Consider the following 27,000-nt stretch of genomic DNA (forward strand, 5'->3'; position numbering starts at 1 on the left):
CCCACCCTCTGGCAGGCTTACGAAAAAAGGATAAAAATGATACTACGTGACTTCTGAGGGAAGGTCATAAATAACAGGCAACAGCTTTTGACATGCTTGCTGGACTCACACTAGAGCCCTAAGTGGTCATGTGAACAGTCTAATGGCCCTGAGCACGGAGCCCACACTCACCCAAGGAGAGACACAACAAGGTCCTGAAACTAAAAGCCCTGGCCAGCCCCAGCCTAGCTCCCTACTGTTTCCACTCCATCCAGCATCTGACTGCAAACCTGAGACCCAGCACGAAATCACTCAGCTGAATCCTTCCTTAATTCCTGATGCATAGAAAAGCTGAGACAATAAATGATTGTTGTTTTAGGCCACAAAGTTTGGGGATGATTTGCAGCAGTAACTAACTGAAACACTATGTTTCTGGTAGAAATGTAATACGAGTAAGTATAATTTAGATGAAACCACAATTTCATTTTCCATTCACCTGAACCAGAAATATTAGGTTAATAATGAAGAAAGTATACCAAATTTTTATTCCCCTGGAATTTGCAAATTTTTCAAACATTGCTTTTTTAAGGCATTGAGCTATTCACTGTATGCTGCTTTATTTACCTGAGTCACATTCATCATATCATTAAATATTCAGACGACTATTTTCTATCCCTACAAAACACCACTTACTTATAATCATACTTAAATAAGACTGCAAACAATAAAACCATAAAATCAATGAAGATGCATATTCCTTTATACTTTATTTACCATAAAGAGAATACAGCAAACACTGGAATAAGGCTTTTTAATAATTTCTGATGTAAAGTTTAACACTTAAAATTATGTTTGCTCCCCCCCGCCCCCCCAATTCAACATGCAGATTTCATTTATTTCCAGATACAGTGATTCTAGAGCATTACACTCTCTGGATAGTTTTATAACAGAGCATCCTTGCCCTGTTAACTTAATACAATTTCACAAACTGTGTACAATCATGGTATACTACCATCATTCAAAGAGTTCCCCCAAATGCATATTCACACAATATGAACATTAAAATGTAAGTTTTTAAAGACATCATCTTCATAAGCCAAACCACAAAAACCCAGGTTCTAGTTTTAAATGTGTTTATGAAGACTGCTGCTGAGCTCAAAGCATGCAGATGTTCATGACCACCTAGATGAAGCTGTATATTGAAACTCCTTCAGTAGGTCCAATGATGCAATTTTTCACTCATCCCAAGTATCTCCATATTTGTTTACTTTGACTAGGAAAAAAGCACAAATAATTGATGATTCCAAATAGTAATAAGTAAAAGGCACTATTTTATGTTTGCTATTATTATGATTTAGTTATGTTTCTCTCTGATTTGAATAAATGCACATGAGAGTCAAATTGTAATTATAAAAAGGGGCTGGCTAGACTTTTGTGAACTGGAGGTTAGACATAAATTCTAATGCACTGTATCAAGACCTTTACATACATATTAGATCTGCATAACAACCTTATAAAGAAAACACAATCCCCATTCTAAGGAAAACAGATTAGTAACTTGCCCAAGGTACAAGCTTAATCAAACAGGTAGAACCGAAATTTGGACACAGTTATGTTTAGGTCCAAAGCCTGGGTGCCTTTACAACTTTACCGCCTAAGTGAGTGTGGTATATATTATAGCACATACAAAAAAGTTACCAGCAAATGAAAAATAACAACAATGATAAACATTTGAATGTTGTTTTTCACAAAAATATAGTAACAGAAATGGTCAGATTTGATTAATTTAATCTCTCCCAGGAGCTGTAATACCAGTACAAGAAGGAAATGCTCTCCAATATTCTTGCATTTTATATGAAATTATATTTTGAAACATGTTTTTCTGTCTTTTCTACTCTTTTACTTTTAGCCTCTCTTCTACATAGCCTTCACCTGTGAATTATAACTCTTCAGAAGTATTCATAACAATGTAAAGAAGCAGTTATCAAAATATAACTAGGGACCCCTTCCCCAAGACTCTTTCAGTATAAGTCTATGAAGTCAAAACTATTTCATTATTGTACCAAGACGTTATATAAACTTTCCCCTCATATTTTGCCTTTTCCCCTTGCTTTCCTTCCCTCATGTGTATAAGGCAGAGCATCTGGCAGAATTCTCATGAAGCTACATAATGTGTGGTGACATCACTGCTCTGACAGCTAACTGAAAATGTGCTGAGGTATTTAAAATTTCTGCCATAATTTCTAATTAGGTAAATACCAATAAATATAATCCACATAAACTGAAGCTGAAAACTTTTAAGTGACACTTTCTGACCTAGTGAGTCTACATTGCACTGTCAAATTTCTGTCTAGATTCTAAAACAGAACATCCTAGAAAATCAAAGTGTTTCATAACTGTTTTTTCTTTAAATTATATAAAGTGCCAAAAAAAAAAAAAATCAACTTTCTTTTTACAAAGAAAAAAAATTTTTCACTTTACCGTGTCACATAACAGAACTTTAAGACTGTTCACAGCCAAAACCACAAATGTCCAAATTCAACGAATGCCACACATCTACCATATTCCCTTTTCTTAGCCTTGACATACAATAGAAATGGTTACAAAAATGAGAAAACTACTAACTGCCTGCCCTCATGGAGCTTACAGTCTAAATCCTCAAATTAATTAGCAGAACAGAGTACTGGTAAGTCTTTACATATTACAGAGTAATGACCACTGAAAGCAAAAGGTTTACATTAAATTTTTTATGACAAACATTAACAAGTATTATTGATTACAAATCTATTTTAAAGGTGTAAAAAACATCAATAACATGACAGAGGTGGATCATTGTTATAAAACAGAATTCTAAATGAAACAACTACTAACAATTAGAAATAAAACTGGCTCTAAAGGAACGATCATAATAAAAAATACTAAGGATTTTTATGTATTTTTGCATTCTCTGTGGCATACTGACTCTCAAGAAGGTACCTATTCCCTCCCTCGATTTTTAAAGTAGTAAATAGAAAACCTTGAAACAATGATACATCCTCTAAAATTCCTCAAGAAAGACGTCATAAAATTCTATATTGAAACAGCTTCAAACCCCTATTCAAAATGACCTCTTCTGTTAGTGGTAAATTTTTGGTATCAGAAAATTTACTTTCGGTAATGCAAAGCTGTTCCAAAAGGACTTAAAAGAAACTGTCATTTAAAAAATCTGTATATATTAATTAATTATAGAGTAAAAGTACTGTTAAAAAAAGTCAAACTCATTTTTTGGAAATGCCCTAAAAGCTGGTTTGTAAGGCATATAACTCTATCTTGACTTCATAGATATTATATAAGAAAATCATTTTATTACTCAATCAGGACTCTGTGGTTCTGCCACAAGTGGCATCACAACCACTAGGTCACCAGGTCTAGTTTTATGCAATAGATGCATCATTTGAAAAATGGTATCAGTTCCCAAGGTGGCCTCTTATAAGGGAAAATAGTCAAATGTCTGTATAATTTCTACACTGTATTACAAAACTAGTCTTACCGTCTTAAGTTATACTACTATTTGGACTTCATTATTTTCTAACACAAAATGGCCTTTGGAATACTTGAAAAAAGGAAGACCTAATAACTGTTAAGTAGCTATTCTCTAAAAAAAATGTTATTTTGGTTAATTGCTTGAGGCATTAAATCACACGTTAGTATAATTAAAGTTTTTAACTAATGCTGCAGTTTCCAATCCTAAAGCGTAAAGTGATTCAGACTAGACTATCATACCTTCTTTTTTTGGCATTCTTTCCTGCATAGGCCTGACTGAGGGGTCAGTCTTATGTGTTAAAGTAACTTCATATGACTCTCTGTTCTTATTCCTTAATTCCTCATATGTTATATTTTTTCTTTTAGGACTTTCTTCAATGTTGGGATCAGGTCCTAAAACAACAAACAGTTAATAAATGGTGATAAAAGGATGTGAATAAATCCAAAAGCAGCTAAATTTTACAAATGCTCCTTACCTACAAAAAAAATAAAGTAAAATAAAGGATCAAATTATTACCAGCATTCCAAAGGTACTGTATTTTCCCCAAGGTAATTATAAAACTAAAATCTACTTCCTCTTATACTTTCAAGCTGTTATTTCTAAAATTTAAAATCCAAAAAATTTTAAAACTAACCATGGCCAGAAGAAGAATGGATATAATATAAACCAGAACAATTCACTCATTAAAATGCCAGTGTTCTAAACTGGGAAGTTATTCATACAGCTTATATAAGTAAAGAGAAATACATTCTACTAGTGACAATTGAACAAAACTTGACATAGTATAGATTTTGTTTAGTAATATTTTCATAGTTAAATGTTCCTGTATCCAGAGTCCATATATGCAAACAACTCCAGTTATTAAAAAGATATTTATCTTACCCTCTTTATATTTAAATAAAAACACTTGAAAATAGCTATTGAAAAGTATTACATAGCCTTTCACCAGAGTATGCATCATTTTCATATTCAGGTCTAATGGATGCAATACTGAGGCAGAAAAAAGTGGCAACTTTTACCTGGAGAACCAGCATTTATTCTTTATCTCTCCCAAAGAAAATCAAAGTATGATTATGTATTATCAAGAGTCAAACACTGATATAAAAGTAAAGAAATGGTTATTCTTAATACTGGTTGACAGGACCAAATATTGAACATAGTTTATAAAATAGACAGTCAGCAAGGAAGGCCATATAAACATTTTTAAAGAAATTAACTAATGCTAACATAACATTCAGTGAACTACTTAACTTACAAAATCTAACAGACCACTCTAAAAGTAATATTTTCCAGAGGTTTTTAATGAGACAGAAATTGTACCTATCATTTTAAAAATATAACCATATGAATTAAAATAATTTTTTAAAAGACAGTTTTTTTAAGTGGTACTATTGTGCAACTCAGTGGTAAGGTCCCAGTGAATAATCACAATTTTCGAAGCAACATAACTATACACTGAATGCATTCATCTACAATCTTTTATTTTACTACAAAATATACTTGCACTGATACAAAGCACAGAGGATTTAAATTTCTAATTAGTTCTAATATTATAAAGCATGGTTGAAAACCATATTTTTCTTGCTAAAAAAGAAAAGTATTAAAACTGTATACCGGGTTTAAAAGCACTTTGCATTTCATTAGTAATAAGTAATTATTTAAGTCATTTCCCTTCACCATAAATGATATTTTTTAAATTCTGAAGGGAACAGTATATACTAGATTAGTAGTGAGGAATTCTAGGTTCTCATTCCCACTCTGCCGACATTTAATGAATGTCCTTGGGCAAATCACTAAGCTTCTTTGAGTCTTGGTTTTCTCAATTGTGAAATATGGAAGTTTGAACTAGATGATCTATCACTAAAGTTCCTTCCAGGTCTAATACTTTTTCTTACCAAAAAGAAAAGTATTTCATTGTTCTGAAATTCTGTGACAAATAATGAAAACATAAATTAGAAGATTAGGGAGAATTTTTTCCACTTATAAAAGCCAAATGAAAATATCTTGCATTGTGTAGGGAGCATGATTTACTATAAAGAGCTGGAAGGAACAGGAAAATGTAAAAAAGCGTTGATTTAAATCTACCTGTAACACACTACCTATAGTAAGTCTCATAGCAACTATGAAAGAATGCCTTCTGCTTTGAAAGATTAATAACTCTTTCAATTCCTGGTAAGAGAAAGCAGAGGATAAATAGGGCTTAAACAAAAAGCGAGGATGTCCTGGTTAATTTAAGGGAGGACTGCAGTTGGGGCAAAGCAAAGGAGGCCACTGTGGGCCCATGTGGGGAACTAAGAGTGGCAATCTTGAGTTAAAAAGGGGGGTCAGAGTAGCAGAGCATGGACGGATGGATGGCTGCAGTGGAGGACTTAAAATATATTAAAATTTGGGCCTTGCTGTAGTCTGTGGGCAGATACCAAAGGCCTTTTTGTCTGTTTTCATTTGGCAAAGAAATTATGTAGTGTGGAATGAAATTTTCTAATGCAAATGCAAGGAAGGATGCAAGACATAGCAAGGAAAGAGTTGGTGCATGGCTAGAACAGAAGTAGAATGGATTTGAACTTGGGAGACCGGGGAAATGGGAGATGCAGTGAGGGACAAGGACAGCTGACTCTGGAGATAAAATAATGTCTTTAACCATTCTTCCTAAGCTGCCTACCTCCTTCCCTTTCTGACTAATCAGATGTCTTTGTTTCCAACCATTCAGGAAAAAAAAAAAAAGTTAGTTGAGGATTAAGAGACTATCAACAACTTTCATCCACTTAAGAATCTCTTTAATTATCTTAACTTCCATTCTGTCCTGTCTCTTCAGTTAATACCCACCTCACCAACCCGGACTCTTGCTCTAAAAGCAGCACTGTCCAATACAGCTTTCTATAATGATGAGAATATTCTATATCTATATCTGTGCAGTCCAACACAGTAGCCATTAGCACATACGGCTACTGAGCAATTGAAATGCTACCAAAGCAACTGAGGAACTGATGAATTTTCAATTTGATTTGATTTTAATTAATTTAAACAGCCTCTTATAGCTAATGGCTACTTTATACCCTGACCTACCTAGAACCCTTTCCACATCATTCAGAACCTTACTTGACCTATAACCAATGCCTCTCTTTCCACTATATCCCCTCCCTCCTTTTAACCTACATATAGAATCAAATCTCTCCTGTCTTAAACAAAAGAAACGAAGACCCAAATGTTCCTTTAACCTTGTTTATTCCCCATAGTTACTGGCTGATTGTACTTATTTCAAAGTACACGTTTTCAAATACTCTATGAGGTCCACAATCCCTTCTCCAAACCCTCAGAGTCAGAAATGCTTCAAAATTCAGAGTTTCTCAGATTTTAGAAAAACATTACCATATATATCCCTTATTACTTAATGTCCACTGAAGTAGCAATGAACAAGCAAACACAGTATTTCTACAACAAAATCTAGAAAAAAATCGTATTAAGATAAATAAACATTATCAATAGAGTTATATCAGTTTAGGTCAGGGCTTAAAATGAGTTCAGGTCAGATTTTTATCACTAATTTAATTATTTTAAAACCTGTTTTTTTAAAAAGCATTTTGGATTTTAGGATTTTAGGTAAGGAACTGTAAACTTGCACTTTCTGTTTTTAATTCATCTTTCACTGCAAATTAGACTGAAGGAAGCAAGCAAGGAAGGAAGTAAGAAAGCAAGCAAGCTAGCAAACATTTGTTGAGAGCCTATTACTTTCCAGGCATTACTTCTGATTTCTGTATTTCATCTCATTCCCAAAGTTCTTTAAGAAGGGTATTATCATCTCCATTCAAGAGATCAGGAAACTGCAGGGATCACAAATTACAAGTTACTTGCCTAAAGTTACAATAGCTAGCAAATGTCAGTAATTCATATCCAGGCCTTAATCCAAAGGTGATGCTGTTTCACTTAACATTATGTGATCTTTAAAACTAGTATACACAAACTTCACAAAGCACTTTCACATGGATTTTCTCACTTGACAACAGTTCTGTTAGGCAGGTAATTATTATTATTCTCATATTACAAAGAAGCTAAGGTGGCCTTTAAGACCACACTACCAAGTGTAACATTTTTAAAGCCTCTCTGCGGCACAGTTTATCATTTCTTCTTTGCTATTTCACTAAACACGGTTAGTATTTTCAATTAATGGAACATATTAATAATTTATCCTTATATTTCTATATCTTCCAGCAGACAGAGAATTTCTCAGGGCCAAGAACTAGGTCTTATTCATCTTTATTTCCATACCTAGCAGAGTGCCTGATACCTATTTGGCCTCAAAAAATGTTGAATGAAGGAAGAATGAATTCAAATGAACAAAAGAGCAAACAAACATGCTGAGTTTAGGCTGATGGTGGAACATATAGGTGATATCCAGCAGAAAAGGTCATCAAATAAAGTTTATACATACGTTGGACCATAAAATGCTGAAATTCATTTCAAGAGAAGTTTCTACCTTGGGCAATATGATCAGTAATACCAGTGGGAGTAGATTCATTCATAGAAGCACTGAATGGAATTGGCTCATAACGAGGAAGCGTCTCTTTTTCTATGTTGTCTGCTTCTGGGGATGTCACAAAAGATGAATGAGCACTCACATTCGAGTCATATTTTGACTTCTGAGAATAGTGCCTGTAAAAGAAAATCATACTGTATAAAAAACATGGGTTATTGTCTATACCTTATTTAAAGAAGTGTGTTAAGGTATGAAAACTAGTCATTTTCTAAAGGAATCATATAATTTTAACAGAGTTATTTAAAACAGTAAAATAAAGTCTGTTTCTGCCACAAGAACATTAAAAATATCTTCTGATCCACTTATACAACTTAAAAATTGTCAATCTTACTATAGAGAAGAGAAAATATATGTCCAATTTTCTAACTATTAGGCTTTAGACATCATTTTAGTGTGTTTAAAGTTCTTGGAAAGAAAAAGTACTTCAGATCAGAAAATATGTCCATTTCCCACATTAATTGGGAAGTTACTTCCACAGGTAGCAGTCCATATAAACACTATTTTGCTGAAGTAGATGTAAGTAATACTAGCTTTCATGGGATTTATGCTGCTTGCCATTTATGATAGGACAATCTACCAAATCTACTTAACTACCCTATTATTTATTTACCTACCTATCAAGACAGACAGATTCATTTATCTATACTTACACAATTTCCCTACAATTTTAAACAACAGAAGGATTACAAAGCTGAAATCTGTTAAGAGATGGGATTGATAATATTTGGGAATTCAAAAAAAAAAAAAAAAAGTCAAAGTATAGTAACCAAACGTGTTTGACAAATTAAAATCTCTCATTCTGGGACATGAACTCCCAGTAGGATGCAACTCTGTATTTAAAACAAAAGTAAACAAATCTTGTTCTACTTTTGAAAACAAAATTAGCTTTAGCTTGCAGCAAAATGGCAAGTTTCAAATGTTCCTTCAGTTAGGCCATGTTTCATGCCCTCAATTACGGCAACATCTAGTTAGAATTTTTACCTAAAATGAAAAACCTTTAATAAGATCTGAATGGCCTACCCAGTTGGTGAAGATCGTCGTGTCTGTCCTGATCGTAAAGCTTCTCCAAGAGGGGAATTCTCAAGATTCTTGAACTTCTCTTGGCAAGTTTTCACGTAGGAAAGCTTTCCAGCAAAGTATCCCATGATGCAAGCAACTTTTAGTAAAAATAAACAAAAAGTGTTACTCAATACGCCTCTTTAGACAAAAACCTATTCTAAAAGAACATTTTAAAAAATGTGGTTCTTGGGCTTCCCTGGTGGTGCAGTGGTTGAGAATCTGCCTGCCAATGCAGGGGACACGGGTTCGAGCCCTGGTCTGGGAGGATCCCACAAGCTGCAGAGCAACTAGGCCCGTGAGCCACAACTACTGAGCCTGCGCATCTGGAGGCTGTGCTCCGCAACAAGAGAGGCCGCGATAATGAGAGGCCCGCGCACCGCGATGAAGAGTGGCCCCCGCTTGCCGCAACTAGAGAAAGCCCTCGCACAGAAACGAAGACCCAACACAGCCAAAAATAAATAAATAAATAAATAAAAATTTTTTAAAAAGACAAAAATGTGGTTCTAAATATGTCTTTGGTGTGGAAAAACTGGGATTTCCTGAAATAATGGTAAAAGTACCATATTAAATCACATTCAGAGTTCACAGAAAGATTCGGTAGATATAATTCACTTTCACAAAATAAGTTAAAATAAAGCTGCTATAAGATAAATTCTACTTTACTAATTTCTTTATTAATACAGATAGGAAAAATGTGGTAACAGTATAATGGAATGAGGAATCAAAACAACACAGTTCTAGCCTGGTCACAGGGATTTAGGCCATTTCATTCCTTATAAAATGGGAATAACACCATTTGCCCAGCTAATTTCATAAGATTATTTTTTAAATCAGGTGCAACAAATGCCTTAAAATAATATATTATGAAGTGTACCTAAATATGGCTATTGTTGCATCTTTATTCAATAGAGACTACCCTGGAAAGATTCATAGAAAGCCTCAGGTACTCTTTTTCAGGGCAATTTAGTATCTTTTCTATCAACCATATTATAAAATGTAAAGAAGCTATGCTTATAAATGTAAGTTATGTTTATTTACTGATTGTAAATTAAAGAGGTTTTAAAAAATTATGCTTAATTTTAAAATACACTTTATTTTGATTAATCAGAATAGCTGGACAACTTTCTTTCCTCACAGACCAAGAGAACTTACTTTCAAATATTATATCTTCAATTATATAGTTTAAATTATTATATCTTTAATATAATTTAAATAATATAATTATTTAACAAAATAATTTAAAATTAATAGTTCCATTGCATTATAAAAAGAGATAAAAAAAGCTTCTTTCAAGTAGCTCATGATTCTTAATGCTAACAATAAAATGCCCAAGTAGTCCATTTGATGAAAAGCTTAAACAAAATGATTTGTCAAAACAAATAACCAAATAACTGTTATTAGTAACACAAAACATTTGATAAAAGCTAGTTATTTTACTTAGGTAGAAAAGTTAAGAGAACTAGTATTGTTCATACTTACATATAAGTTTAGGGATGGAACCATATTTGGGATGACTTGAAAGGATTCCTAAAGATAAAACAGTAAATATTTCTGAGTAACACTGTTCCATTTACATAATTAAGATGTTTTATCTTTTACTGAGGTAAAAGAAAAGCTTTATGCCAAGTTTATGCTAAGAGTATAAAAGAGAATGGCACAGAAATTATGGTAAAAAATACAAAGAAACTACTTCTGCTAGTCATTATCTGGTCTTTCATAATGTGAGACAAAAGTAGCAATAAGTTTAGCAGTGCAGTATAAAGTAAGATGTATCTATTTCTCAGCAGCTTTGAGCAACCCACAAAGATACAAGGAAAGATCAGTACAGATGATCTTTAAACATCTGATAACATTAGCTCTTTCCATAATACCAAAGAAGTCTGAAGCTATTTAAAAGAGAATTCAACATCAAGAGAAATATGAAGAAATCAAAAGACTCTATTAGAATAGGTGAATTTAGCAAGATCACTTGATACAAGGTCAATATACAAAATAAAATAAAAACAAAAATGAAAAAATCCACTATATACCGGGAACAAACAAAACCCCCAATATTTTAAAAAACAATTTATTATAGCACCAAAAAACATCAAAGCCCCAGGAACAAATGTAATGAAAAACATGAAAGATATTGAAAACTACAAAATTTACTCAGAGAAATGAAAGCTAAGTAAATGGAGAAACACACCATGTTCATGAACTGAAAGATTAAATATTGTAAAGATGGTAATTCTCCACAAACTCACCTATAAATTCAATGCAATCCCAATTAAAATCAAAGAAAGTTTTTCCCCAAATTGAAAAGCTTATTCTAAAATTCATGTGGAAACACAAAGGGTCAAGAAAAACCAAGACAATGTTGAAGAACATAACGGAGAACTGACTACCACCAGATATCAATATCTATGACAAAGCTATAGTAATTAAGACAGTGTGTTATAAGTGTAAGAACAGATAAACTAATCAAAATCAGAAGAGTCTAGAAACAGATCCACACACACAGTCACTTGATTTATGACAGAGGTAACACTGCACTGCAGTGAACAAAAATTAGTCTTCAAAATATAGTGCTGGGTCAACCACATATCTGTACGAGGGAAACATGTATCAAAACTAGAAACTACACTAATCATCAATATACAAAAGGATGGATAAACTGCTATGACATATTCACATAGCAGAAAACTATATGCAATGAGAATATATAATTTACAACTACATGCAACAATGTGGATGAATCCAGTGATGTGCTGGTAAACCAGCTCTCCAAATAAAAGGCCCTAATTTGTAATGTTAGTTGATTGCTGTGATGTAAATACTTGCTCCATGACCAATTTCAAGCTACCAATGGTTTAAAAATTGGCTTGCCAAGTTCCTGAAATTTTAATAATCAGCTCTCCAGAGCTGGTACAAGCCAGTTTTAGCATACTACTGGATGAATCTCACCATGTTGAAAGAAGGTACACAAAAGACTGTCATCATGTATATATAATTTTATGATTTCATTTTATATAAAAAACAGACAACAGATTTATGCTGTTAGCCTCAGTTCCTTCATTGTATAAATGAACGGAGATGATGAGAAGAAAAGGGGGGATGGTAACAATATCTACATTTATACAGAAAAGTCGTTCTTTTATTCTGTCACCAAATAGCTACAGACCACTTACAACACACGAGCACTACACCCTAGGAAGTAGGAATATAACAGTAAACAAGACACTCTCTTTACCCTCACAGAGTTTACAGTCTAGAGAGTGAATGAAGACAGAAAGAATACTGTGTGATGGGGCTTCCCTGGTGGCGCAGTGGTTGAGAATCTGCCTGCCAATGCAGGGGACACGGGTTCGAGCCCTGGTCTGGGAAGATCCCACATGCCACGGAGCAACTGGGCCCGTGAGCCACAATTACTGAGCCTGCGCGTCTGGAGCCTGTGCTCCGCAATAAGAGAGGCCGCGATAGTGAGAGGCCCGCGCACCGCGATGAAGAGTGGTCCCCACTTGCCGCAACTAGAGAAAGCCCTCGCACAGAAACGAAGACTCAACACAGTCATAAATAAATAAATAAAAGAACGTGAATTTCTTTAAAAAAAAAAGAATACGGTGTGATGGTTGCTATTCATCCACTCAAATACAGGCATAAGTCGAAGATATTGCAGGTTGAGTTCCAGACCACTGCAATAAAGCAAATACTGCAATACAGCAAATCACATAAATTTCTGGGTTTCCCAGCACATATAAAATTTATGTTTACACTATACTATTAAATGTGCAACAGTATTGTCTATAAAACAATGTACATACCTTAATTAAAAAATACTTTGTGTTTATAAACGCTAACCATCATCTAAGCCTTCAACAAGCTGTAATCTTTTTGCAATAGTAACATCAAAGGTCACTGGTACAGATCACCATGACAAATATAATGAAAAAGTTTGAAATGTTGCAAGAATTACCAAAATGTGACACAGAGACACAGAAGTGAACAGATGCTGTTGGAAAAATGGTGTCAATAAGACTTGCTCAGTGATGGTTGTCACAAACCTTCAATTTGTAAAAAACACAGTATCTGTGAAGCTCAATAAAATGAGGTATTCCTGTATTTGAGTGTCTACTACGTGCACTATGCCCTCTGTCAGGTGCCAGAGACAGCCCATATTCTAAAGGGAAGTAGCAAGAATGGAGGCAAATACATTTATTGAAGCTAATGTAATACTCTTGGCAACAAATGGTTGCATTAACTACAACGGGAGTGCAGATGGAGACAGTTTACAGAAATATTTAAGAGCTGTACTAGAGAATGGACATTTGTTGGACACAGCAGGTAAAGGACAGAAGTGAAAAATAATGTCTCAGTTTCCTGGATGGAGAGTGATGCCATTCAGACAGGGAAAATGGAGGAATTAATTTATGGAGAAGTGAATTCAGTTTGGGATTGAACTTGAGTTCAATCTGAGGAGGCTGTAGGAGGGCCATCCATGTGGAGATATGCAGAATATGATTCTGGAGCAGATTATCTAGGTTAGAGATAATGATGGGGATTTAGAACAATAAATGGTCACCAAAGCCCGTATTATTGCTGGATACTATATAGACTAAAAACTCAAAGGCAAAGTACAACTCTGAAGAACAACACAAGTGAAGGAAGTAAACCCAGACTACAGTGTAAGTACCAAGAGATCGTGGGTTTTTGTCTTTTAGTGCTATATACCAAAAACAGTGTATAGTGCTTATCAGACACTCAAAAAACATATGAAAAAAATGGAGAAGTTGCCTGAGACAGGAGAAAAACCAGAAGAATGTGCTGTAATGGAAGCCAAGGGAAGAGAACATTTTAAGAATTGGTTAAAGTTGTATAACGGTCAAGAACAAAAACTGTCCATTGAATTTAAGCAACGAAGAGGTTGTACTGGTATGAGTTTTAGTACATGTCAGACTATATGCAAAATCTATGACACAGACTGCAGTGGGTTTAAAGAAATAAAAAGTGAAGTGCTCGGGACTTCCCTGGTGGCGCAGTGGTTAAGAATCTGCCTGCCAATGCAGGGGACGTGGGTTCAGTCCCTAGTCCGGGAAGATCCCACATGCCTCGGAGCAACTAAGGCCATGTGCCACACTGAGCCTGCGCTCTAGAGTCCGCGAGCCACAACTACTGAGCCCGCGTGCCCTAGAGTCCGTGCTCCGCAACAAGAGAAGCCACTGCAATGAGAAGCCCGCGCACCGCAACGAAGAGTAGCCCCCACTCGCTGCAACTAGAGAAAGCCCGCACGCAGCAACGAAGACCCAACGCAGCCAAAAATAAATAAATAAAATAAATAAATTAAAAAAAAAAAGTGAAGTGCTCATTCATGAAGTCTGGCTTCAAATGCAAGACATCTAGGAGCAACTGTAAAGGGATATAAAAGAAAATTTTTCTTTTTTATGTTGTCAAGTTAGAAATGACCTGAGCATGTTTAAGTGTTTTGACAGAAAAGGAATGAGTAGAGTGGGAATAGCTAAGACTATGTAGAGTATGACCCTGTGGATAAAATCATACACAAAATATTAGGCGTTTTGATTAAATGCAAATTGTTTTGGTGGATTCTGAACTCCTTTTCTAAAGTCTCTCTCAATTTTTTTTTTTTTTTTGAGATTGACTTCTTAATTAAAACACCTCACCCCCCAGAAAACAAGAACCCAGTACAGTTTCAATACTGAAAGCCCTTAATTCTGGGAGATAGTTACATGAGTGACATATTACTCAATATTCTTTTCTGTGTTTTTTCCTCAAAGTATCAACACCCCAACAACAAAACAACCCTGAAAAAAATATAAAGGTAACATGTGACACGCTGAATAGAAAATGTTATTCCACACATCAGGTTAAGTCATTTTCAACAACTGATCCTTTCCAAAAAATGGATTATAAATTCCACTGAAAGGCTCCAGGCTCAGTCACTATGAACAATTACAGAGAAAGATGTTGGTCACTGTTGTTGCTCATGGCGTGACTTTTGCAAATGAAATCAGAGGCACAGATCACCACTGATGTCAAGTCAAATAATCACCAGATGTTGACTAGGAGTCCAAGAGAATTTTGGCTCTTGACAGAATAATCTGTCACCTCAGTACTAGGTCCTGATATTTTCAGTAGGATTCATGTGAAGCAGTTATACTCCAATAAAGATGTACTTAAAAAAAAAAAAAAAAAAAGATGTGTGTGTAACTAGAAAAAGGGAATTTCTCTGGATTGGTTATGTGTATAACTAGCTACATGTAGGAGCAAGGCATTCCCAAGCCAGGGAAAAACCCCAGCAATGGTATGATTTTATTGTTGAAGATATAAGGTCTAAGTGAGTAGGTACAATCTGACCCTTCCAATTTTTACTGCTTCTGCCTTACCTTCAAGCTGTCCAAAGTCTCCTACTCTACGTAAGCCCCAAAGTTCCAAAATTTTCTCTTCTTTGTAACCTTTTCAAAATTACCATTTCTCCTGGTTCTACCTTAGCTATACGTTTTCATCCCTCCCTGCGTGACTCTGACACCCTAGCCATGTCAGTCTCCTGACTGTCCACCCAAATAGTCATGCTTATTATTCTGATAACCAGGTCCCTCCTTCCTGAGATATTCTTCCATCTCTTTTAATCTAAATCCTGCCCATATTCAAAACCCACTTCTTTCAAGAAATTTTCCTTCATTACAGCACCTCTGCAGAGATCTTCTTTGAAAACCTACAGCTCTTGGAGTCTCTACCACAAAACTTAGAAGCTTATTAAATATTTAAGTTACATTCTCCATTTGCTTCAACATTGTATTCACATTGTTTCCTCACATGAACCACTAGCAGCTCTTAATTTCTTTTGTATAATCCACCCCCGCCCCCAGGTCTAGCTCCAATCATTAATGACTGACAAGACTAAGATAAATAAAATGGGCAGTACAATAACAGACACTATAATTTCTCCAGTCCTAAGTTTTTCCTTAAAAGTAATGTGACTAGGGACTCCCCTGGTGGCACAGTGGTTAAGAATCCGCCTGCCAATGCAGGGGACACAGGTTCGAGCCCTGGTCCGGGAAGATCCCACATGCTGTGGAGCAACTGAGCCCGTGCACCACAACTACTGAGCCCGTGCGCCACAACCACTAGCCCGCGCTCTAGAGCCCACGAGCCACAACTACTGAACCCCGGGTGCCACAACTACTGAGCCTGCGCGCCTAGAGCCCGTGTTCTGCAACAAAAGAAGTTCCAGCAATGAGAAGCCCGCGCACCACAACGAAGAGTAGCCCCCGCTCGCCGCAGCTAGAGAAAGCCGCGTGTAGCAACGAAGACCCGACGCAGCCAAAAAAAAAAAAAAAAAGTAATCTGAATAAATTGTCTGCTTCACACTATAGAAACAATTCTAGTCTATAAAACAAGTTAGTCCTAAAAGACAAATAAGAGTATATATACAAATAAGAGTATATATCTTGATTTGTTTGCCTTTTAAAAATTCCTGTCACGGTAGCACATTGTAATGAGGTTCTTTGGGAATTCTCCAAACAAAAACAAAATTTTACCTCAAAAAATCCTCCCATTTCCCTCCAAAACTACTTTTTCTCAACTAGTTGTGTCAATACTACTGTCTAAGTACTTCATACTGCTAATATGAAAAGGCGAAAACTTCCTATCTTAGTAACATTTTAGGAGGAACTAGTTAATTTAAAGAACAGTTTTCTAGGATATATAAAGGCCATCCTAAGGTAACCATCCTTTTCTGAAATACCTTCTAATTCCCATAAATTTGTAACTTATTTATTACAAAATAAACGTAATGAATATTTCTACCGCTTACACTACTAAATTTAAAGATGTAGAGACTGATACATTTAATACCTAATCTAAACTCAACTTCACTATTTAAACCAACAGAATTTTGGACAAGGAAGGACCCTCACTCCCCCCATTATTTTAAGACAAAGCTGGTTGAGGAAGCTAGGGAACTCCTAGTCTTTAAACTGGTACACAAGAATCAGGTGGAGCTCTAACTCAAAGACTCTGATTCAACAGGTCAGAGATGGGGCCCATGAATCTGCATTTCTTGTAAGCTCCTAGGTGATAAGTTGTATGGATGGTCTACCTAGACCACGTTTGTCTCTCTGCCTTCCTGTAAACTACCACTGGCTTTCAGTTACGTTCTTGCTCTTATAGTGTTAATGCTGCTACACTGCTACAGTTAATGGACATCAAATTCTCAAATTTGATATGTGAGTCTGGGTTCATGGAGACATAACTCTTCTGATGTTGTAGTAATTTTTTAGTGATAATTTTTAATATGATACATTACCATATGTCCTTTGTCTAAAGATCAGGAAAAGAACACATAAAAACACAATGGTATCCAAAGTGCTAAACAAATTCAAAGTTTAAAATATTTACCTTTACTAATCAATCCTTGAGTAATCAACATACTTGTTGCAGCCAAAGGTACAGCTATAAGGGGAAAAAAAATTTGTCAACACCAACAAAAGGAAAAGATTTTGTCTGAGTTCATTAGGATAGATAAATGTATATCAGTAAAACCAGCTATGAAGTTATGTTGCAAAATTAAGATCTTTAAAAGAGATTTCTCCACTTTTCAAAGCTGTACTGTATATACTCAGGGAAATATAAAACGTATTTTAAATTTAAGAAAATACCACAAATTATTAAACAGTATAATTTAAGAGCCACCCAGATTTAGGATCTAAAAAAGCCATTCACTAATACCATCAATTAAAACAACACAGAAATAGTGACCAAAAGTTACTTCCGGAGTTAAAGGGGGAAAGAATTAATGATGAGGGAAGCAAGAAGCATATTACAAACTGCTAAATTCCATGTACCATGCTACGTGCTTTCAGTACATTATCATTAATTTTTACCACATCTCTATAAAATAGGTATTATTATTATTATTACTATTTACTATTATTACAGATAAGGAAACAGAAGCTTAGAGATGTTAAGTAATTTGCTCAAGGCCACACAGCCACTTCAATGACAGATTCCAGATTCCAAAGAATTATGTCTGATGCTAGATCTCAAGTTTTATTACACTGAGTGAACCGATACACAAGACATATTATTTGCCCAAAATCATATGGTGATTGGGACAAGAATTAGAAAGCATATATTTTAAATACTAATGCTCTTTCTCTTAAACCAGTGAATTCTGTGAAACTAAATGAAAATATGACATACATATGCATATTAACCCAGAGTGAAAAATCCAAAGCTCTCATCATAACCTCAAAGAGGCTCATAATTTAAGAAATCAGTCTTCTACACCCACAGTGCCCAACAGAATTTTCTTTGATGATGAGAGCAGTCTATATCTGTGTTTTTCAGGTAGTGTGCAGGAAAGATTTAACATAACAGCTCTAAAACTGCTTTCCTTACAAAGGCCTGCTTTCAAGGTTGGTCCTTAGCTTATATTTGGGAGCTTGACTGGTAAACTGATATAAATCTTTACCTGAACGATAAGCGGCTCACTCTGCCCAAACTGCTTGTACAAATACAGTTCATACTGAACACTTCCTTTCCTTCTGGGAGTCTGGAATTTTGTTACCTGCTAGGCCGAGCGTGCCCATGTGGCGAGACCCCGATAAAAACCGTGGGTGCCGAGTCTCTAATGAGAATCCTTGGTAGATAACACTTCACATGTGTTACTACAACATGCAACTGGAGAAATGTAGCACGTTCTTTCTGTGTGACACCACTGGGAGAGGACTCTTAGAAGCTTGTGCCTGGTCTCCTCTGGATTTCACCCACACTCCTTTCCCTTTGCTGATTTTCCTTTGTATCCTTTCTGTTGTAAATTAATTTTAAACTGAAACAGCTACATGTGGCTGCCACATTGGAGAGTGCAGTTTCAGACTAGGGGTTGGGAAATGCTCTGTAAAGAGCCATGTGGTAAATATTTTAGGTTTTGTCGGCCACACAGTCTTTGTCCCAACTACTCATTTTAAAGCAAAAGCACTGAGACAATCCATAAACAAATGAACACAGCTGTGTTCCAATAAAACTTTATTTATGGATGCAAATATAGGAATTTCACATGTAATGAAATCTTCTTTTGATTTTTTCAATATTTAAAAATGTAAAAACCATTCTTAGCTCATAGCCATACAAAAACAGATTTGGCCCTTGGGCCGTAGTTTGCGCATCCCTGGTCTAGACTGTACATGGGCAATTTAAGAACCAAAATCATTAAGCATTTGAATTATTAATATTCATGATTAAAATCCGTAACTCGGCAATAGGGCATTAGCTTTGCCATCAGACACAATTTGCAGAAACCCTAAGGTTTAAATCCTTGCTCTATTACATACTAAAAGATTTTACCTTTGCTGGAAGAACGATCTAATATTAGTTAGTTGGTTAAAATGCCTTCATATACTATTATTTAAGGTTTTTCAAAGGATAATCTTTTAAAATTATAGCATCAGTACAATTTGCAATCATTCTTCTCCTTCAGCTTGGTTCAAGGCCTGCAACATGAAGAACTGATGAATCATATAAAGGTAAAAGGCAATGAGTTAGTTGGCCATCTCTACAATGGACAATATTTTCCCCATTTCGCTTCTTAGGTCAAGACGGCACAATGCAAAGAGTAATCGTCTGGTTAAGGAGATTCAAGTACTAGTTCTGCCATTCACCACTATGTCTTTGCATAAATCTCTTAACTTCATGTTATAAAGGGTAATGGATTAGAACTAAGGTCTCTTTCAAATTCATATATTCTGTCACAGAAAAAGAGAATGGTAAAATTCAAAGAGACTTCAGAGATTATCTAGTCTTCATCCTAATCAGAGTAAACTGATATCCAGAAAGAACAAGTCATTTGCTCAAAGCAACACAGATGGTTAGTTTGTGGTAGAGCTTAGATCAAAATCCAAGTCTTCTAACTCCCAAGTCAGTGGCCTTTTCCACTGTACAATGACTCCCACTCCAGAGTCTATTAAATAATGTTCCTTTAGGCAAATCAGTAACACTGCTGACCAAATGCTACTTTATATTATGACCATGGTCCCACTCACATCCAACACAAGGACCCCTAAAATTCCTTTAACTCTTCTCTTACACTAGCAAAATGCTTCTCTAAACTCATAATTGTTTTCAATTGAAACTTTTATTTCATTAATCACAATAGCACTAACAGCCATTTAATAGCTTAACACTTATAATAAGTTAAATTGAATTAATTAATCCCATGAGATAGGTTAATATTATCCCCATTTAACAGATAAGGAACCTGAGGCATACAGACATCAAGAACTTCTCCAAAATCTCACAGCTAATATGTGATGGAGCTGTAATTTGAATCCAGAGAGTCAGGCCTCAGAGTCTATGCCCTTAAGTAAGTCACTACACAGTAAGTCACTACACTGTCTCATTCGGAAACCAGTAGTACACATGTATGAAATATTCACAAAATAAAAGATACATGAAACAAATATGAATTCATACACCTTCTCAGTAATTCCAGAGGTGGAGAACTACCGTAACATACAATACACATTAAACTAAGCCTTTTATGTAGATTCTTTCATTATCTGTATGTTTGGGCAGATACAACTAGTTGTACTCCTTTTCATCCTTCTAACCCATTCTGCACACTGCTAACTAATGTTCCTTTAAAAAATTTACATATCATCCCTTGGGCCCAAGAACCTACCATATATAATGAATCAAACTTTTAACTCCTTGCTATTATGTTTATTTTCTACCCCCAACAAAAGACCTCTGCTCCAATCCATTCAGCCTCAAGGCTCTAGTAGAGATCAAGTTATTGGAGACTCTGCCTTTGCTCACTATCCCTTTCATCTAAATGCTCCTCCACCATTCTTCATTTGCCTGAAGTCCTATTAGTTGTTAAGTCTCATTTGTTTAATAAAGCCTGTTTTTTAGCTAAATCAATTCCAATTAATTTATCTCTTTTTAAAATTCCTATTGCTGTTATGCACTTAATCTTTCTCAGTGTTTCATGAGTTAGCTTTGTCTCAACTACATCATAAAACTACTTTAGGACAAAGACTTCCAAGCACAGTACCTTACACACTGTATGCATAAATACCAGGTGACTGATCCTTCTCACCCCCTCCATCCTGCTTTTTTGTTAGAATTACCTTCTTACCTGAAAGGACTGCAGTGACCTCATGAAGCAACAACAGGGTTCTATTCAAAAGGAAAATTATGTTTTGTGTTGCTTTCAACATTCTCTGTATTTAAAAAATAAAATCCTCATGTATATGGTCTCTAGTTAGAAATCAAGAGCTGGTAGTGTAATAGCATTTCACAACGATAAAACAGAAACTAACCAGTTTTTATCATATAATGGTTAAAAGTTTAAGAGTTAAAATCATAAGCTTATTTCAGACAGACCTGGCTTCAAGTCCGGACACCATGCTTACCAGCTGTGGAACACTAGGTAACTCCTTTAACATCTCTAAACCTCAATTTCTTCATCTGTAAAGTGAGGGTAATAATAATCAACCTTATTGGGTTATTTTTATATAACCCATGTGCACTCAGTAAATACTATTACTATTACCAACAAAAATACTTCAGGGTCTTGGAAACAGTTCTAGAAATTATTACTTTAAGATGCACACAATTCTGATCATTTCATGATATATGCAAATGTCAAACCACTACATAGTACACTTGAAACATATTATCATACATCAACTACAATTCAATTTAAAAATTTTAAACAAAGAAATAAAACGTGTTCAACTCTATTTCCTTAATCAACCTTTTACCAATAACCACACTAATGCCAAAAGTCTGCCCATTTTTTCTATATGAAATCATAATTTCAGGTACTAAAGGTCAAATTTTGTTGATTAGAAAATTTAACTTACATCTGAACCAGAAGCTTTCATCACTGCATTCTGCAAAGACTCTTCTTTCTTCCTCTGTTGGAATGTAATCAGCCCCTATGTCTTTTCACCAAGGAAAATTGGCAAACATTAAAACACCCATGGAAAAACTAAGTCTAAAAATACCTTAGTCTAAACATTAACAAAGTATACCATTTTTTTTTTTTTAATGAAGTAATGGAATACGTGGCTTGTGAACTTTTAACAAATTTTGACTTCAAACATAAAATTAGTGCTACTGTTCTACTGGCTATGTAGTCAGGACTGCCTACAAAATGGGCTGGGTCCAGTGCAAAATTAAAATTTGGGACCCTCTGTTCAAATTATTAGGAATTTAAAGATGCCACAGTAGATCATTAATGGGTCCCTGTATAACTGCACAGGTCACACACCCTTGAAGCCAGCCCCGTGGCTACTGTTATTCAAGGCAGTGAAAATTTCTCTACATAAAAAGTGCTTCTAATTATAAATACTTAATTGATAGTTACGGGGAATTGGTCTTGTAACTTCTGCATTCGGCTCTCCAAAATCAGCCCTTCCATTCATCTTTCCTGCATCAAAAACATTTCTGTTAAGTATTAGAAACGACTGAGATTGCCCAAAGTAAATCAAGATATAGCATCGTAAAATTACTAGTCTACATGGCAACCAATCAACAAATATTTACTAAGCACTACTACATCTGAAGTACTTAAAAAGCTACCTAAATAAAAAAGTCACAGACCTATTAACTATTTTAGAACTAGTCACTAGGTCCTGTAATTGAAAAAGAAAAGATGCCTTATAAGTATTTATCAACTGATTATATCAAGTTAAGATAACAAAAGGTTACCAATTTTTAAAAAAGACATATTTTTCCTCCGGAGGCTGGTTTATTTCACATTATCCTATGGTTGGATTCTCTCAGAAATATACGCCCAATGATTAGGATAATTCTCCAAATAGAGGAAGAAAAATCCCAAGTCTTTTCTGGGCTTCCATTTTAAAAAATGAAATAATCATCAGGAAACCCCCTCTACAAAGCAGTACTACAAAAAAATGAAATAACAAAGACGTCATATCATTCTCCCTGTGGTGGGAAGCTAACAGCACATTCTGTAGCCTCTTAACTTTCCTCCCTCCCCAAACAGACACCTAGAAAAACATACGAGATATAAAAAATGCATAGCATTTCAAGAACATACACTTTATCATTATTTCTAACCCATGCGACCGAACTTAAGAGACCAATAGATTAGACAGCTACGCATTTTACAGAATGTTCACACAGGATCGTGTTTACTCCCATCTTAAAAACAATGTAAATGAAAACAGGAAACGTCATACGCGATGAGAATAGCAACTGCGGCCCTTCCACAATTCACTTATTCAATAACTCATCACTGAGGGCCTACTACATGCCAGTCCCTTCGCTAAGAAACATGATCTGAAAGGGTAAAGGAATTCATGGATGGATGGAGACTACTTAATAAACTACTTATACCCTAAACCAAACGTAAAAGAAAACAATGGAAACCTCTTACTTCTCCCAACAGAGAGACTGCCAGGGTTGACAAGACCCCTTCACACAACATCATTTTAATCTCTTAATCCCCCAAAAACACCCGCATTAAGAGACCGTCGATTCCTGCACCCCATCCCCCGCCCACCGCGTCTCCCACCTGCAACACCTACGCACATCCGTCACCATGAATTTCTCCCATCCACACCCACCAGACACGCTCCCTCACCAACCCTGGTCACAGGCACCCAGGAGCCCGAGACCCAGAGGATCGCGATCTGCCCACCCTAGCAGGCGGGAAAATGGCGGAAGGTGCAGGGGAGCGGCTGCCCGCGCAGAGGTGGTGAGTGGGTAGGTGGGGGGCGGAACGGGGCTTTCTGCGTCACCTCACCCACCTCCCGACGACAGCGGCGGGCCACAGCGCGGCGAGCTTCGACCAGGGGCCGAAGGCCCAGAGGGGACCCGAGAGGGGTCGGGGGTGGGGGGAGGGAAGGGGGAGCAGGACACGCGCAGGACCGCAGCGGAGTTGGGGGTGGGGAGCGGTCAACGACGTGACCGCCTAGAACTCACCCAGATACGGGCTCAAAATGACCGCGACCCGGAAGCACTGGCTACCTACGGAAGGAAATGACGTCAAGACCTCCTTGCGGAGTCTAAAGGCGAACAGCTTCGGAATACAAGCGTAGGCCTCTGTTAATCTTCGCCGTCCTCCTCGGTTCGTTCCTCCACCCTTCCCCCCTCCCGGCGGCGCTCACGAGCTGCACTGCGGCTGCGCGTTCGCTCACTGCGGACCCGAGCCCCCTCCCTTCCCATACCCTTCCTGCACCGCGCGGGAGGCTTGGCTTTAGGCAATTGGGACGTGCTGTCTTGATCTTCCAGTGACCGGCTGGCAGGAACGTTCTGGAAGCCCCTTTTATCCGCTTGTTGAGAGCGATTTGTCTTAGCTTTCTCTGCTTTTAGGCTTTACGTAGTTCATTTATTTCTTTGAGCCTCTAGGCTAAGTAGTAGCGAGTAATTATTAAACATGCGCACTTGGCTGGCTGGCTGACTTTTGAGCCTGGCTTCCCCCTAGTTATAGAAACCTCAGGCATGGTAAGTTCTCGCTCTCTCTGAGCCTCAGGTTTTTCTAATCTGGAAAATGGAAATACGACCTACCTCATAGGGTTGTTAGGATTAAAGCAACACACTTAAACGAGGCTTTAGCGCTCAATGTTCTCTATTAATGGAAGAGTTTGTATTTGAGTGCGGGTCTCCGGGCTTCTGTTGGTCAGACCGTGCTGCCGCACTCAGCCACCATTCATTCATTCTGCAAATATTTGTTGAGTGCCTGCCGTGAGCCAGATACTGAAAGTTATTGGTCATTCAACAGTGAACAGTCGGCCCTGTCCGTTTGTTTGGTTAACTCCGAAAAACCTCTCCGATATCTTTATCTCTTACTGAGCCCCACTGTCACCATCCTCATTGCATCTTTTTTACTGCCTCAAATTTATTCTCCCACAGACATATTTCAGAGAGACAGCCTATGGTGATGGATCTGAAACACAAATCCAATCCTGTGGTTGCTTCCTTAGCGCCTTTTGATAGCTCCAATCATGCACAGAATATCAGGCCCTTTCATGGCTTGGCCTCTGTCCTCTTGAGCCTCACTTTCTTCTATTTTAGTGTTCACTGTAGAAACGCAGCCTGCAGCCCTTTGTACTCACAGTTCCCTGTGTGCTGTTGCTCCTGGCACAACCATCCTTCCTGCCTTGTCAATGCTATTGATATTTCGAATCCTGCTTTTCCATTACCTCCTTTGTGAAGCCTTCCCTGCAACACACCCTGAGAATTAATTACTCCTTCTTCTTACTACCTCTTTACTTTGTACATACTTCTGTCAAGGCAATGTTGTTCTGCCACTGTATTGTGACCTTTGTGCTTACTTCTGTCTCAGTTACAGAGCTCCTTTCAGACGGAGACCTTGGCTTATAAATCGTTATACTCCCAAATAAGATCATCAATATTAATAATTAATATTCATTTTGCTCCTGGGACATGGTAAGCTGGTTCTGGGCTCAGGGCCTTTGCAATGGCTGTTCCTGCTTCTATAACACTGTTCCTCCAAATGGTCACATGATTTCTTATCTGTCATTGCACCAGGTGTCACCACATCCGAGGCCTTCCCTGATCACCCAATTAAAATAGCTCCCCAGTCACTCTCCATGTTACTCCATTTATTATTTTCATAGAATTTATGCTCTAAAACAATTATTTGTCTAATCTCTCTCTCTCTCTCTCTCTCTTTCTCCCCACTCACTAAAATGAAAGATCCATAACAGTAGGAGCCTGTCTGGCATCAAAATGATTGGTGCATAGTATGAAATCAATAAATGTTTCTTAAATGAATTTGAGTACATTTTTTATAAAAGAAGGAACAAAAATAGGAAAATTAGAAATAGTGAGCTTTATGCTGAAGCAAAATCTCCTCTTTGCTTTCTGACTAGATTGTAAGGGTACAGAATCCAATTTTATCATATTCTTTATATTTACTAAGCCAGGCCTAACACTTGGCACATGGTAGATATTGATGAGTATATTTTCTGTTGCCCACATATTTCTCAGCGATCAAGTTAACTGAAAAATTGGATTTCTCTTGAAGAAAGAGTATGGTACTCTTTCTGTGGGGAAAAAATAAGATTCTAAACATTCCAAGGTAAACTGGAATTTTCTCTTCTGGCATTTAGAGGTTATTGAGTCCATTGGTAATTTGGGCAATGCGGCAATCAAAGAATTCAAACATAAATTGGGTAAGATCCAAAGCCTTACTGGAAGTTGGTTCACCTTTGACTTTTTTTTTTAATTGAAGTATAGTTGATTTACAATATTGTATCAGTTTCAGGTGTACAGCAAAGTGATTCACATATTCATATAAATGATATATGTATTTTCAGATTATTTTCCATTATAGCGTTGACTGAAAAACATGCACAGCCTCAAAGTTGAGAATTATATTTTATTCAGCAGACTTCCTGAGGACATCAAGCCCAGGAGGCAGCCTCTCAGGTAACTCTGAGGGACAGCTCCAAAGGGGTAAGGGAGGAGCCAGCATATATAGGAGTTTCTGCAACAAAAACCAGCTAGTCGGAACACCAAAAGTTACTGTTAGTTAAAGAACACCAGACATCTCAGGTTAATGAATTTAGTGCTTTTCTATGTATGGGAAGATGCAAGAGTCATTGAAATCATTCCTTTGGTATGCACCTTAGCTATCTAGGGCCAGGATCCTATTCCTTCCCGTCCTGTGTCCCGTCAGGGGTCACTGTTGGGGGTAGCTGGCATTGGGCAGCCCTTTTGTCTCCATCCTGAGTTCCTTCAGGCTCGTGGTGGTGGGCTGTGGTACTGGCTGATGGCTTGATGGCTACAGCATCCTTTGTTTGTTCATATGGCAGGCAACATTTTTTATCCACAATAGGTTATTACAAGATACTGAATATAGTGCCCTGTGCTATACAATAAATTCTTGTTTATCTATTTTGTGTATAGTAGT

The 27,000-nt window shown here is 36.6% G+C and overlaps 1 protein-coding gene across 13 annotated transcripts; it reads right to left on the minus strand.

The window, feature by feature from the left end:
• Nucleotides 1-727: 727 nt before the first annotated feature.
• On the minus strand, nucleotides 728-24,222 carry OCIAD1 (OCIA domain containing 1). Of its 13 annotated transcripts, none has more exons than XM_036852691.1 (9): nucleotides 24,094-24,222; nucleotides 22,462-22,524; nucleotides 21,956-22,036; nucleotides 17,487-17,540; nucleotides 10,572-10,619; nucleotides 9,054-9,189; nucleotides 7,974-8,149; nucleotides 3,742-3,894; nucleotides 728-1,252 (listed from the first exon to the last, which is right to left on the minus strand). In XM_036852691.1, the coding sequence occupies exons 2-9, from the start codon at nucleotides 22,517-22,519 to the stop codon at nucleotides 1,215-1,217; spliced, it is 744 nt and encodes a 247-aa protein (XP_036708586.1). In that variant the 5' UTR covers nucleotides 22,520-22,524; nucleotides 24,094-24,222; the 3' UTR covers nucleotides 728-1,214. The 13 variants fall into 13 exon arrangements, with proteins under 13 accessions (XP_036708586.1, XP_036708584.1, XP_036708593.1 ...); XM_036852689.1 differs by lacking the exon at nucleotides 24,094-24,222 and adding an exon at nucleotides 23,870-24,062; XM_036852693.1 differs by lacking the exon at nucleotides 24,094-24,222 and adding an exon at nucleotides 23,704-23,808 and having other exon boundaries at nucleotides 730-1,252.
• Nucleotides 24,223-27,000: the final 2,778 nt, after the last annotated feature.

This window comes from Balaenoptera musculus, chromosome 5, assembly GCF_009873245.2.
Source record: "Balaenoptera musculus isolate JJ_BM4_2016_0621 chromosome 5, mBalMus1.pri.v3, whole genome shotgun sequence".
Taxonomy (NCBI): Eukaryota; Metazoa; Chordata; class Mammalia; order Artiodactyla; family Balaenopteridae; genus Balaenoptera; species Balaenoptera musculus.